Here is a 16,038-nt window from a genome sequence, read left to right on the forward strand (position 1 = left end):
GCCTGGGCTGGACAGTCCATGGTCAAGAAATTTCTGACTGCTGGTGTGCAGAATCAAGCTACTGCCATCTGGTCTCATTCTGCTTCTGTTTAAGCACAGGTAGCTGCCATCAGGATTGCCAATCTCGATGCTTGATGGGGCCTGCAGGTTATGACACTTGTCCAGCAATCTAGTTTTAAGGTTCCACCCTATGGGACTGATAGCAGCACTGGCTTTATGGCATACTTGTCCTCTCTCAAAATTACAATTTTTTGCTCCCATCTCTGGTTCTTCAGCAGTGCGGTTGCTATTCCCTGTCAGCTAGCCAGTCCAGAGTGGTGTAACCCTTGTCAGTTGATATAATTTAAAGCCATTTTGCCAGGACTGGAGCTATCTCAGGATATTCTCCATCAGAAGACAGTCAACAGTCTTCCTAGCCATCATGCACCCACAGGGAGCTCCAGGCCAGACAAGAGCACTCACAAAGGTGAGACTGCTAGACAAATCAGATGCTGGAGATTAGAGTCAAGATTAGAGTAGTGCTCAAAAAGCACAGCAGGTCAGGCAGCATCCAAGCAGCAGGAAAATCGATGTTTCGGGCCAAAGCCCTTCATCCGGAATGAGGCAGGGAGCCTCGGGGGTGGACAGATAAATGGGAGGGAAGTGGAACTGGGGACAAGGTAGCTGAGAGTGCAATAGGTAGATGGAGGTGGGGGCAAAGATGATAGATTGAAGAGGAAGGTAGAGTGAATAGGTGGGAAGGAAGATTGACAGGTGGGACAGGTCATGAGGATGGTGCTCAGCTGGAAGGTTGGAACTGGGGTAAGGTGGGAGGGAGGGGAAATGAGGAAACTGGTGAAGTCCACATTGATGCCATGGGGTTGAAGGGTTTTGAGGAGGAAGATGAAACATTCTTCCTCCAGGTGTCGGGTGGTAAGGGACTGGCGATTGCGGAGCCTCAGGACCTGCATGTCCTCGGCAGTGTGGGAGGGAGAGTTGAAATGTTCAGCCACGGGGCGGTGGGGTTGATTGTTGCAGGTGTCCTGGAGATGTTGTCTGAAGCACTCTGCGAGTAGGCGTCCAGCCTCCCCAATGTAGAGGAGACCACATCGGGAGCAACAGATATAGTAAATGACATGTGGAAGTGAAGGTGAAACTTTGATGGATGTGGAAGGCTCCTTTGGGGCCTTGGACAGAGGTGAGGTGGGAGGTGTGGGTGCAGGTTTTGCAATTCCTGCGGTGGCAGTGGAAGGTGCCAGGTGGGGAGGGTGGGTTGTTAGGGGGCATGGATTTGACCAGGTAGTCACAAAGGGAACAGTCTTTACAGAAAGCAGATAAGGGTGGGGAGGGAAATATATCTCTGGTGGTGGGGTCCTCATCTGAAGGAAATGGGAGAATTGGAAGGCGAAATTGTTGAGCGTGAGGACCAGTTCAGCCAAATGAATAAAGTGTCAGTGGAAGGGTGCTGGCAGGGATGTCGGGAGAGGAAGAAGTGGAGGGCTTGGAGGCCCTGGTTATGGCAGATAGAGGTGTAGATGGCCTGGATGTCCATGGTGAAGGTGAGGCATTGGGGGCTAGGGAAACGGAAATCTTGGAGGAGGTGGAGGGCATGGGTCAGTGTCCTGAATGTACGTTGGGAGTTCCTGGACCAGGCGATAGAACAGTATTGAAGTAGGTGGAGATGAATTCGGTGGAGCAGGAGCAGGCTGAGACAATGGGTCAGCTGGGGTAGTCAGACTTGTGGAAGTTGAGTAGGATCTTGGGTAGAATCTTCCTTCCCACCTATCTGCTCCACCCTCCTCTCCAACCTATCACCTTTACCACGCCACCCCCCCCATCCACCTCTTGCACTCTCCTCTACCTTCTCCACAGCCCCACTCACCATTCATTTATCTGTCCACCCCTGAGGCTCCCAGACTCATTCCTGCTGAAAAGTTTTGGCTCGAAACATCGATTTTCCTGCTCCTCGGATGCTGCCTGACCCGTTATGTTTTTCCAGCACTATTCTGATGATATTTTTTGTTTAGTTAACATGTTGGTTAACCACTGACACATGATTCTGGATTAGTGGTGCTGGAAGAGCACAGCAGTTCAGGCAGCATCCAAGGAGCTTCGAAATCAACGTTTCGGGCAAAAGCCCTTCATCAGGAATAAAGGCAGTGAGCCTGAAGCGTGGAGAGATAAGCCAGAGGAGGGTGGGGGTGGGGAGAAAGTAGCATAGAGTACAATGGGTGAGTGGGGGTGGGGATGAAGGTGATAGGTCAGGGAGGAGAGGGTGGAGTGGATAGGTGGAAAAGGAGATAGGCAGGTAGGACAAGTCAGGACAAGTCATGGGGACAGTTACTAAGCTGGAAGTTTAGAACTAGGGTGAGGTGGGGGAAGGGGAAATGAGGAAACTGTTGAAGTCCACATTGATGCCCTGGGGCATCAATATATATTTCCCTCCCCACCCCTTTCCGCCTTCCGCAAAGACTGTTCCCTCCATGACTACCTGGTTAGGTCCACGCCCCCCAACAACTCAGCCTCCCATCCTGCCACTTTCCCCTGCCACCACAGGAACTGTAAAACCTGCGCCCACACCTCCTCCCTCACTTCTGTCTAAGGCCCTAAAGGAGCCTTCCACATCCATCAAAGTTTTACTTGCACATCCACTAATATCATTTATTGTATCCGTTGCTCCCTATTGTGATCTCCTCTACATTGGGGAAACTGGGCACCTCCTAGCAGAGTGCTTTAGGGAACATCTCCGGGACACCCGCAACAATCAACCACACCGCCCCGTGGCCCAACATTTCAACTCGCCCTCCCACTCTGCCGAGGACATGGAGGTCCTGGGCCTCCTTCACCGCCACTCCCTCACCACCAGACGCCTGGAGGAAGAACACCTCATCTTCCGCCTCGGAACACTTCAACCCCAGGGCATCAATGTGGACTTTGACAGTTTCCTCATTTCCCCTTCCCCCACCTCACCCTAGTTCTAAACTTCCAGCTCAGTACTGTCCCCATGACTTGTCCGGACTTGTCCTACCTGCCGAACTCCTTTTCCACCTATCCACTCCACCCTCTCCTCCCTGACCTATCACCTTCATCCCCTCCCCCACTCACCTATTGTACTCTATGCTATTCTATCCCCACCCCCACCCTCCTCTAGCTTATCGCTCCATGCTTCAGGCTCACTGCCTTTATTCCTGATGATGGGCTTTTGCCCGAAACGTCGATTTCGAAGCTCCTTGGATGCTGCCTGAACTGCTGTGCTCTTCCAGTACCACTAATCCAGAATCTGGTTTCCAGCATCTGCAGTCATTGTTTTTACCTCACATATTCACATGACACTGCAGATTTTCTTTAAAAACACAACATTTATGTTGTGAAAGAAATAACAAAGACCAAACCAAGCTACTGAAATATATACAACAGTTAGAATTTTTACAATTTTTCAGCCTGTTTCTCAACACTATCCATTGTCGAAACTCAAGTTTAGAGAAATTGCACTCCTCCATATCTAAACTGCTTAGGGTTCTACTTTTCCTGACAATTTCTTGGCTCTGAATTGTGCATATAATTCAATGAATCTTTTTCAAATCTGCCAACATGAATTTTTACACATTTTTTTGAGAACATAAACTTTCTCACTTCAAATAATATTCAGATTTCTAAACAGATGGACCTGTGTGGAAATTACACAAACACAGCCCTTCTGCTGAGGTAGCTTATTTCCGGAAACAAATACAAAAATTGCTGGAAACATTTAGTCAATTTGGTAGCATTTAAGGAGAGAAAGCAGAATTAATGTTACAGGTCCAGTCACTCTTCTTCAGAACACGTTGTAGCTAGGAAAAGGTTGATATATATATCGAAGATGGGATAGGGGAATGAGTCATCATAGGTGGAGATGGAGTCAGGAGAGAGAGGGTCCTGAAGAAGGGTTATGCCCAAAACATTAACTTGTCAACCACCTAATGCTGTATGGCTTGCTGTGTTCTTCCAGCCTAATACTGGTCTACCTAGGAAAGGGAAAACAGCAGTTAGGCAGACAAAAGAATGGGTAATGCTTAGCCTGGGAGAATCAATAACTGCTAATGAGGACCATTAGTGATTGACAATTGGTTGATTGGGGTAGAAGCTCACATGATGATAAAGTCTTTGGATTAGAGTGGTGCTGGAAAAGCACAGCAGGTCAGGCAGCATCTGACTGGCAGGAAAATCAACGTTTCGGGCAAAAGCCCTTCATCAGGAATGGAGGCAGGGAGCCTCCAGGGTGGAGAGATAAGGTCTGGTGTGTGGGGGTTGGGTAAGGACATGGGAGAAGGTGCCCACACCTAAAATTATTGAATTCTACATTCTGAGAAGCTGCAGAGTCCCAGGTGGAAAATGAGATCTCCTCCATCCCATCTTCAGCATATGTACTAACCTTTTCCTAGTTCCATCCACCTCCTCTTCACCATGGATGTGCAATTTCGTTATATCCCCCATCTCTGCTTCTTCCTGGAAAAAGGTCTTGAACCGCCTTCAACCAACACCATCCTTCTCTTCCTGGCTGAGCTCATCCACACTCTGAATAACTTCTTTTAACTTCTCTCACTCTCTTCAGGTCAAAGGTGTGTCAAGGGTATCCATATGGACGCCTGTTATGCCTGCCTCTTGTGGGGTACATGGAACATTTCTTGTTCCAGTCCTATTCCAGCCCCCAACCACAAGTCTTTCTCTAGTATATCAATTATATCATAGATGCTGCTTCTCCCTCTCGTCCAGAGTTTCGCTTCCAATTTTCACTTCCCTCTTACCTTCACCTGGTCCAACTCTGATTCCTCCCTTCAGTTCCTTGACATCTCTGTTTCCATTTCTGGGGATAGCCTGACCATCAATACCCACTGCACACCAACTGACTCCCACAGTTACCTTGATTGTACCTCACACCCTACCTCCTGTAAAGACTCTATGCCATTCTCCCAGTTCCAATGGCTATATCACATCTGTTCTGATTATGTCACCTTCAACAAGGGGGCCTATGAAATGTTCACGTTCTTCCTCAACTGAGGATTCCCCAGCACCACAGTTGAAAGACTCTCAGCCAAGTCTGACACATTTCTCGCACTTCTGCCCCCATCCCCTCTCTTCCCGCCTATAATAATGAAAGGGTCATCTTTGTCATCACCGACCTTCCCACCAGCATCCACACCCAGAGGATCATTAGCTGCCATTTCTGCCACCTCCAGCAGGATGCTACCACTAGACAAATGTTCCTGTCCCCTCCCTTGTCAGCCTTCAGCAAGGACCATTCCTCTGGGACATCCTGGTCCACTCCTCCTTCACTGCCAACAGCCCCATGGCACCTATCTTGCAATCACAGGCGTAATACCTGTCTATTTACTTCCTCTCTCCTCAGTATCTATGGACCCAAACAGGCATTCTTAGTGAAGCATAGACTGGGTTACTGCTTTGCAGAATACCTACATTCTGTCCACATAAAAAACCCTGAGCTTCCAGTTGTCTGCCATTCCATCACACCACCACGTTCCCTGGTCTTAGGCTTGCTACAGTGCTCCAGCGAAGTTCAGTGCAAGTTGGAAGAACAGCACTTCATTTTCCACTTAGGAACTCTATAGCCTTCTGGACTCAATATCTAGTTTAACAATTTTAGGGCTGAGGTATCTTCCCCCATGTCCTTACCCCAACCCCTACACACCAGACCTTGTTATCACATGGTCTGCAAATACACACTAACCATTGTTGGTGACTAATAGTCCCCATTCGCAGCTATTCATGTTTATCAGCTGACCATTATCCACTCCTTTTTCTGTCCAACTGTTCTCTCTCTTTGGGCTCTAACTCCACCTATAGTTTAATCCTAGTCCCTTGTACCCCCTATCTTCTACATAAAAAACCTTTTCCAAGGTTCTGAAGAAGTGTCAGTGGATCCTAAACTTTAACTCTGATTTCTGTCCATAAATGCTGCCAGACCTGCTAAGAATTTTTAGAAATTGTTGTTATTGTTTCTGATTTAAGCATCCATAGATTTTTTATTTTTAACCCTATTGTTATTAACTTTCCTAAATACTGCTTTTCAAAAGAAATGAAATTGGCTTCTAAAATCATCAATCGTTTTTTCATCTTCTAAACTTAAAAGCTTGTATTAGGCTTTTCTTTAAAAAAGTGTTCATCTTTGATTCTTCTAAATGAAAATAAAGCTAATGGCTTTATTCTTGTGATAGGTCTACCTGTCAGAAAATGAACAGTCGGTCACCTGCTCTCTAACAAATACTGGATTAGTTCATATTTCAGAAGGACTGTCTGATCTTGTCTTTTTCAAAGAAAATGCTTCACAGAAGTAAACAATACCCATTTGTCACTATTTTAAAATACAAAAATGATATTAATATATCAAAATTATATACTATCGTTCACAAACAGAAAACTCAATGGTGATTAATTCTACCTTTTATTTGTGTTATCAGTATGTTACTGGATAACGTTGCATTGTGAAGGTTGTTGCTATTAGCTAATATTGAATGATGTAAGCTAAGGAGATATCGCCATGGAAATTAATGCATTGTAAAGGGACGGTGGGCACTGTCATGGAGGAATGGTCCACTATGCAGTACCTCCCGCTGCCTTTAATTTCTTTTGATACATGTGTCTCTTTCCTCCTCCTGAAATGACCTAGAGATCTCAGGAGGTGGTGGCTAAACCTTCATCGAAGAAGTAGCAACTACCACAAACATAAGAGGGCTGAATTTTAGCACAAAAATTAGGTGAATGTCCATTTTGGCAAGTTTCATGGAAAGTTTCTCTCTGTGGGCCCTTGGCAAATTTCTCAAGCTATCTCCGAAACTCACTTCAGTCATGCACCAGGTCATTGCTGTCAGTCAGGACTTGCCCTTCACAGTGCACATAATAGGGGTGGAACAAAATGCAAACATTTCTCACCGCATATACAGGTTGTTCTGATTTAGTGCGCATTTCATTAATACAAATTCGCTACAACACAATTGATGAACTGGGGACACTGTTTCTAAAATGTAAACTTTTAAAGCTTGTATTGGTTATAATGCAATTCTGGCCCCATTAGTTTAAATTGTGTTGCCATTATGCAATGTTCTTATAATGGATTGCACGAGAACGGAACTAATGTGTTACAGCAGAACTGACTGTACTTGACACTTCATTACAAATACAAGTGCACTTTCATAAATCTATTGCTACTTAAGAAGGAAGCTACACACCTTACCTATCCTTAGTGTCATCAATCTTAGACCCCTGTTTAAGGGAGTGCTACTCTTTCTCAATGCCACGTTAACCTAACATCTTCTCATTGTTCAATGGGACCATCACATACTGGAAAGCCTTCAGATGATTGAAAGCCTTCACTTTATTTTAGCAATAGCCAAAGTGAAGAATAAACAAACTAACAGAGGCTGAGGCTGTGTCGGTCTCTGGGAACAGATACAGAATGTTCGTCTTTCGATCAACAAGAAGTTTAAAGTAAATGAGTGATCATTGCACCCAGCTTTCACCTATTGGAACTGGATGTCAATTATGTCCTGTCTGGCCTATTGTGTTTGACGCTGCAGTGCTCTTTAATGCAGGAGATGAGGTTCCTCCTACTTAATGTCCTCATCTTCCTCCTTTGAAGACTGTTGCTGCTCTCCCAGGTTTTCAAAATCCATTACATTCTCACATTGTCTGCATTAGTTGTGCAGAACATGGCAGGCTAGGATTATGTGGCATACTCTTTCTGGAGGGTAGTACAAAGTCCAGCAGACCCATCCAAGCATTGGATCAGCTCTTCTTCAGCTGAACTGTCATCTGCTCCACAAAGGAAGAGTAAGCAGCATTGTATCTTCTTCCGCCTCAGTCAAGTGTTTATGTATTGGAGTCATCAGCCATGATTGCAGTGGTAGTCCTTGTCTTCCAGTAACTATCTACATAAGGCCCTTGAAATGAACCAGGAATTTGAGAGTTCTCAAGAAAATATACATCATGGTGTTCTTGGGGTACCTGGCAGAGACTTCTAAGAGGTGGTACCAATGATCACAGATGACTCAAACATTGATGAAATGTGCAATATGGTGTTCTCAATGTGTCAATAGCACCTTGCACCTGGATTGATTAATTGATTTGATTTATTATCATGTGTACCTAAATACAGTGAAAGGCTTTGTTTGCAAGTAATACAGGCAGATCACAGTAAGCAAGGACATACAGATCATAGGGTGACAAAAATACTTGGACAGAGTAAGGCACAATGCAGGATGTGTGCCAGATAAGGTCAACATTAACAAGATCAGCATTGTTTGAAGTTAGAGAGTCCATTCAACAATCTAATAACAGCAGGGAAGAAGCTGTTCATGAACATGCTGGTGTGAGTGTGCAAACTGATGGAAGAGGTTGATAGGAGAGCATTAAAGGGTAGGATAGGTTTTTGATGATGTTGGCAGCCTCTCCACAACAACGAGACGTGTAAATGGAGTCCATGGATGGGAGGTTGGCTTCCATGATGGTCTGGGCTATGCACACAACCTTCTATAGTTTCTTCCTGTCCTGGGCAGAACAGTTGTCATTATGCAGCTGGACAGTATGCTTTCAAAGGTGCATCTATAGAAGTTGGTGAGTATCTTATGGACATGCCAAATTTCCTGAGCCACCTGAGGAAGAGGAGGTGTTGTGCTTTCTTGACTGTCGCATCTACATGGAAAGTTCAGGACAGGTTGTCAGTTGTTATCTCTCTTAGGAACTTGACAATTTCCACCCTCTCAACCTCCACTGCATTGATATAGGTAATGGCTTGTTCTCCTACTTTCCTTCTGAAATCAATGATCAGTCCTTTAGTTTTGCTGACATTGAGAGAGAGGTTGTTATTGTTGCGTAATGTCACCAAGCCCTCTATCTCGTTTCTGTATTCTGACTCATTGTTGTTTGATATCTGTCCTACCACGGCGGTATCATCTGCAAACTTGTAGATGTTGTTCATTTGGACTTTGGCAATGCAGTCGTGGGTGTACATGGAGTACAGAAGGGGGCTGAGAATGCATCTCTGTAGTGTTCCATTATTGTCTGTTATTGTGGTGGAGGTGCAGTTACCTATCTTCATTGATGGCGGTCTATCGGTGAGGACCCATATGCAGAGTGCAAAACCGAGGTCTCAGAGTTTTGAGATCAGTCTGCAGGGGATAATGGTATTGAAGTTCGAGCTGTAGTCAATGAGAAGGAATCTGATGTATGTGTCCTTGTTGTCCAGAAATTCCAGGGATGAGTGCAGGGCTAGGGAAATGGCATCTGCTGTGGATCTGTTATGTTAATAGACAAATTGCAGGGGATCAAGGTTGGGAGATTAGAATTGACGTGGGCCATGACCAGCCTCTTGAAGCTCTTCTTGGTTATTGAGGTCAGAGCCACTGCTGGTAATAATTAGGGCTCAGTGCATGTACTTTCTTAGGTACTGGGATAATGATGGTTTTCTTGAAGCAAGTGGGGACTTCGGCTTGTAGGAGGGAGAGGGTGAAGATGTCAGTGAATACCTCCATCAGCTGGTCCACACAGGATCTAAGTGCACGGCCATGCCCATCGCTTTCCTTGGGTGACTCCCAAAAAAGACCGATCTGATATCTGCAGCAGTGACGGAGGGAACGGATGCATCTATGATTATTGGGACAGGTGATACCTTGCTGCTGGCATTCTGCTTGAACCGAGCATAGAAAGCACTCAGTGCATCAGGGAGGGATGTATCTTTGTCTGCTAACCAGTTCTGTTTAATTTTGTATATATGTTGTTTAGGCCTTGCCACAGGTGGTGGGAGTCTGTATGGTTGATTTGAGCCTCTGAGTTTGTACTGCCTCTTGGCATCTCTAATGGCTTTGCAGAGGTGTTATCTGGATTTTCTGCATAGGTCTGCATCATCTGACCTGAATGCAGCATGCCTGGTCTTCAGTAGGGAGTGGATTTCCTGATTCATCCATGGTTTCTCATTGGGGAACACTCAGGAGTGTGGACTGGGAATAGAGTAGTAGGTGTCTTTGGTTGTGTAGCAGTCGGCCTTTTAGGGGAGCAGGAGATGTGTTGGTGGTATTTTGGCAGCATCTCTTAAGGTTGGCTTGGTTGAAGTTGCTGGCCCCACAATGAATAAGGCCTTGGGAAATTTCATCTCTGGCAGTGTTAATTTCATCAAGGTATTCTTCACATCCGCATTGGTTCGTATGTAGGCTGCTGTCAGGATGGCAGAGGAGAACCTGCGCAGCAGATAATAGGGATGGTATTTTACTGTAAGGTATTCTAGGTCCAGGGAGCAATGGCTTACCATGAATGCCACATCTGGGCACCAGTAGATGTTGATCAGGAAGCATACCCCACTGACCTTTGCCTTAAGCAAGGATACCATGCAGAGAAACAACAATGTTGGTTCCAAATGGACATATGACATAGGGACCTACATAGAAGACCGCAAGAGCTGTATCATTACTGTATGAGCATACATAGGAGACTCTTTTGTATTCAGTACTTTAGTTGCCTAATGCCATTTGACTGAAGTAGCAACAAACCAGTAGGCAAAGCCTACACATAGGTTGCAACACTTATTTATACTTCACTCTTAAACTGTTGCAGTCTATGTCCTGTAGTGAGACCGATAAAACCATGAGGAAGGGAATTCCAGAATTTTGACCTGAAGGAATAACAATATATTTCAAAGTCATGATGAAGTGGGGCTTGATGGTTTCCCATGTCTCTGCTGTCCTTCCTTTTCTAGATGTAAGTCATCCTGGGTTTGGAAGGTGCTAAGGAGCAATGGTGAATTTCTTCGGTGCATCTTGGAGGTATTGCTGCACTGAGCAATGGTGGTGGAGGGAGTGGATGTTTATGAATGTCATGTCAATCAAGCAGGTTGCTATGTTCTGGAAGGTTCCTGATGAAGGGCTTTTGCCCGAAACATCAATTTTCCTGCTGCTTGGTTGCTGCCTGACCTGCTGTGCTTTTCCAGCACCACCCTGATCTAAACTTTGGTTTCCAGCGTCTGCAGTCCTCACTTTTGCCTATGTTCTGGAAGTGTCAAGCTAGTTGAGTGTTATACTGATCTTATCATGGGGAAAAGAGATGAAACAGCATGATCTGTAACAAATTGCAACATTATCTTAATACACTTGTGGGTTGAGGGTTTTGACAACAGTTCCTTGAAAGCTACCAGTTGCATAAGTGGTTAGTGCAAAAAAATAAGGCCAGCTACTCCTTCATATCATAGGTCCCCTTCAGCAGTTGGCACAGTTCTATACAGTGTTTCAGGACATCCTCAGTCTGCAGTTGGCACTGGGCCTTGCTCATCTCACAGAAATAATCACATTGAATATGATAGATTCTGGCCTTCTGCTACCTCCTGTACATCCTAAGGGAACCTTCAGTTGTGACCTGTTTATAAGAAGGGGGGTTGGCATCCATTGGATGTTGCTGCTGGTATTGTGCTTACTAGTACATCTGTTAGATACCCAGTTTCTCTGCACCTTTGTTTCACTGCAAAAACAGATGATAATCCCTGCTGTGGGTAGATCTATTGGTCACACTTCTGATGAACCTGTGGGGAGAAAATAAGAAACAGAACAAGTCCTATGAACAGTTGTCAATTACATCACTCGCAATTGTTGTTTTAGCACAATCCTCTGTACAATAGGATATGGAGGACATAGACAAGGAGGGTCATGGCATGCTTCTGCATGGACATTTGACATAAGGACCTACAAAGCCAATTGTAAGTGCTGTATGATTATTGTATGAGCACACATAGGAGATACTTTTGTATTCAGTATTTTAGTTGCCTAATACCATTTGACTCAAGTGGGAACAGACCATTATCACTCCAAGAGGTAAAAATAATGACTGCAGATGCTGGAAAGCAAATACTGGATTAGTGGTGCTGGAAGAGCACAGCAGTTCAGGCAGCATCCAACGATCAGCGAAATCGACGTTTCGGGCAAAAGCCCTGATGAAGGGCTTTTGTCCGAAACATCAATTTCGCTGCTCGTTGGATGCTGCCTGAACTGCTGTGCTCTTCCAGCACCACTAATCCAGCATTATCACCCCAATGCAGGTGATTCGCTTTCATACTCATGTTGTCTATACAATCTTTTGGTTAACGTGATAGAATATTTTGAATATTATTAGAATAGGGAAGATGTCTGCTGTTTATTAACCAAATTAACTATTATCTGCACCAAAATAATACCTGCAAAGCATTTCACTAACTTGCTGCATTTCTTATCTCAGGCAAACATGGAGACAAAGGTGATCAAGGTTCTCAAGGTGTTGGCCTCCCAGGATTTATAGGAGCACAAGGCTCAAGAGGTATGGTATATTGTAGGTTAGTTCATATAGATTTTACTAATGGTTGTATGTTTCCGAAATTTGTTATTGTTGTTCTCCACGTAGGTGAGCATGGAAAGTCTGGATTAGGCATACCTGGACAACCAGGGCAACAAGGTCCACAAGGTCATAGAGGGCAACGAGGCTTAAGAGGACATCAGGGATATAGGGGACCTCCAGGTGTGTGTATCACAACAGGATGCGAGTGGAATAGGATTTCCAGTGCCCCAGTTCCTAACACTGAAAATCAACATCCTCAGCCACAACGCATTCAACTTCCACAGAATTTCATTGATCAGGAAGAGTATGTACAGATTACAAAAACAAAATTTAGAAGCAATTAAACAAATACATTTATTAAATATTTTAGTCTCAATCCTATTTTCAAATACATGTTAAAATGTAGATTTTAAGCCTAAATGATAGGAATTCTTGTAATACAACAGTAAATTTGTTATTGTAATCAGCCTGAAATAAATTTTTAACAATTATTCCTATACTAGTACTTTTTCATTCTTTTGGTGTTTCTTTGTGCTGGACAGAGGTTTCTATTTTTAAAAAAGCACACTGCACATGACTTCCAAAAGTTTTTTGATCTTATAACTTAATATAAAGCCAGTGGCAAAAAAGAGTATATCAAAACTCTCAAATTTTAACAGTCAGCTTTGCAATTGACAGAATCAGTCCTTAATACTGCTGTCAACAAAAAAGATTTTTAAAAATCACCAATATCTTAATTTCAGTGTGCAAGTTGAAAAAATAATACAGGAGAAGAGATCCAAACTAACTTGAAAGTCGTACTGTATTCGCGGGAGCTAAATTTAATATAAATTTAATTTGTAAGTAAGAGGCTATTGGTGTTTCTTTGAATAGTCCCATCTTTGGGCGGGAGTATACTTCCAGTTCAGAATCAGCATTCAAAGAGATTTAAACAACAGAGGACCTGCAAAATTTGAATATTATTGTCTATTTCTTTCAGCACCATATGTGCTAATTCACCTCCAAATGGTCTTTTTGTGTGCATGCATGCTTTGGGTGCTGTCACGTTAGCAACAGTTAACATCCCCTCCCCACAGCATGCCAGCTGCTCGTATTATTTTAAAGGGATCATCAACTACCCCCAGGTGATATAAAAATGTGGAAATTAGGAGCAGGACTGGGCATTAATCCCATCAAATCCCATTCACTATTTAATAAGGTCAGAAGTCACACGACGCCAAGTTATAGTTCAAAGGGTTTCTTTGAAGTGACATGCTTTCATAGCACTCACCTGATTAAAGAGAAGTGCTCTGAAAGCTTGTGATTTCAAATAAACCTGTTGGACGATAACTTGGTGTCGTGTGACTTCTAACCTTGTCCATCCCAGTCCAACAGCATCACCTCCTCATCATGGCTGCTTGATCTGATTGTGGACTAATCCCTGCCTGCACTACTTTCTGGGAAGAGAAAGCTGCAAACTAATGATACTGTTTTTCCCATCGCAGTCCTCCAGTTACTCCCCATTTCTCCTCTTTTTTCCTCTTTTTTCCTCATTTCTCCTCTTTTTTCCTCATTTCTGCTCTTTTTTCCTCTTTTCTCCTTTTCTCGTCTTTTTCCTCATTTCTCCTCTTTTTTCCTCATTTCTGCTTTTTTTCCTCTTTTCTCCTCTTTTTTCATCTTTTTCCTCATTTCTCCTCTTTTTTCCTCTTTTTTTCCTCTTTTTTCATCTTTTTTCCTATTTTTTTCCTCTTTTTTCCTCATTTCTCCTCTTTTTCTTCTTTTCTTCTCTTTTTTCCTTTTTTCTTCATTTCTCCTCTTTTTTCCTAATTTCTCCTCTTTTTCCTCATTTCTCCTCTTTTTTCATCTTTTTTCCTATTTTTTCCTCATTTCTCCTCTTTATTCCTCTTTTTTCCTCTTTTCTTCTTTTTTCCTCTTTTTTTCTTCATTTCTCCTCATTTCTCCTCTTTTTTCCTCTTTTTTTCTCTTTATTCCTCATTTCTCCTCTTTTATCCTCCTTTTTCCTCTTTTTTCCTCTTTTTTCCTTTTTCTTCTCTTTTTTCCTCTTTTTTCCTCTTTTCTCCTCTTTTTTCCTCATTTCTCCTCTTTTTTTCCTCATTTCTCCTCTTTTTTCCTCATTTCTCCTTTTTTCCTCTTTTTTCCACTTTTTTCTCTTTTTTCCTCATTTCTCCTCTTTTTTCCTCATTTCTCCTCTTTTTACCTCTGTTTTCCTCTTTTCTCCTCTTTTTTCCTCATTTCTCCTCTTTTTTCAACTTTTTCATCTTTTTTCCTCTTTTTCCTCTTTTTTCCTCTTTTTTCCTCATTTCTCCTCTTTTTTCCTCTTTTTCCCTCTTTTTTCCTCTTTGTTCCTCAGTTCTCCTCTTTTTCCTCTTTTTTCCTCATTTCTCCTCTTTTTTCCTCTTTTCTCCTCTTTTTTCCTCATTTCTCCTCTTTTTTCAACTTTTTCATCTTTTTTCCTCTTTTTCCTCTTTTTTCCTCTTTTTTCCTCATTTCTCCTCTTTTTTCCTCTTTTTCCCTCTTTTTTCCTCTTTGTTCCTCAGTTCTCCTCTTTTTCCTCTTTTTTCCTCATTTCTCCTCTTTTTTCCTCATTTCTCCTCTTTTTTCCTCATTTCTCCTCTTTTTACCTCTGTTTTCCTCTTTTCACCTCTGTTTTCCTCTTTTCTCCTCTTTTTTCAACTTTTTCATCTTTTTTCCTCTTTTTCCTCTTTTTTCCTCATTTCTCCTCTTTTTTCCTCTTTTTTCCTCTTTTTCCCTCTTTTTTCCTCTTTGTTCCTCAGTTCTCCTCTTTTTCCTCTTTTTTCCTCTTTTTTCCTCATTTTTCCTCTTTTTTTCCTCATTTCTCCTCTTTTTTCCTTAATAGACTTTGTCTATTTATCTGATCCATGTCCCTCATAATGTTGTAAACCTCTATAAGGTCTCCTTAGTCTCCGATTCGAAATGGAAAACAGCCTGTTCAGCCTGTTCAGGCTCTCCCTATAGCTCAAATCCTCCAACCCTGGTAACATTTTGTAAATTTTTTCTGAACCCTTTCAAGTTTCACAACATCTTTCCGATAGGAAGGAGACCAGAATTGCATGCAATATTCCAACAGTGGCCTAACCAATGTCCCGTAGAGCCGCAACATGACCTCTCAACTCCTTTTTTTTAGATTAGATTAGATTACTTACAGTGTGGAAACAGGCCCTTCGGCCCAACAAGTCCACACCGACCCGCCGAAGCGCAACCCACCATACCCCTAACCTAACACTACGGTCAATTTAACATGGCCAATTCACCTGACCCGCACATTGTTTTGGACTGTGGGAGGAAACCGGAGCACCCGGAGGAAACCCACGCAGACACGGGGAGAATGTGCAAACTCCACACAGTCAGTCGCCTGAGGTGGGAATTGAACCCAGGTCTCTGGCGCTGTGAGGCAGCAGTGCTAACCACTATGCCACTGTGCACAGTGCTCAAAACTGTACTCAAACTGGACTCAAAACTCTAACCAACAAAAGAAAGCATACCAAACGCCTTCTTCACTATCCTATCTACCTGCAACTCTACTTTCAAGGAGCTATGAACCTGCACTCCAAGGTCTCTTTGTTCAGCAACACTCCCTAAGACCTTACCATTAAGTGTATAAGTTCTGCTAAGATTTGCTTTCCCAAAATGCAGCACCTCACATTTATCTGAATTAAACTCCATCTGCCACTTCTCAGCCCATTGGCCCATCTGATC

The 16,038-nt window shown here is 43.3% G+C and overlaps 1 protein-coding gene across 1 annotated transcript in view; it reads left to right on the forward strand.

The window, feature by feature from the left end:
* LOC140454349 (uncharacterized) overlaps nucleotides 1-12,812 on the forward strand; it is a 134,647-nt gene extending 121,835 nt beyond the window's left edge. The window contains exons 26-27 of the mRNA XM_072549057.1: nucleotides 12,226-12,303; nucleotides 12,388-12,812. Coding sequence (XP_072405158.1) covers nucleotides 12,226-12,303; nucleotides 12,388-12,665 — 356 coding nt within the window. The 3' untranslated portion in view covers nucleotides 12,666-12,812. The remainder of the gene's footprint in view (nucleotides 1-12,225; nucleotides 12,304-12,387) is intronic.
* The last annotated feature ends 3,226 nt before the right edge of the window (nucleotides 12,813-16,038 follow it).

This window comes from Chiloscyllium punctatum, chromosome 3, assembly GCF_047496795.1.
Source record: "Chiloscyllium punctatum isolate Juve2018m chromosome 3, sChiPun1.3, whole genome shotgun sequence".
NCBI classification, from domain to species: Eukaryota; Metazoa; Chordata; class Chondrichthyes; order Orectolobiformes; family Hemiscylliidae; genus Chiloscyllium; species Chiloscyllium punctatum.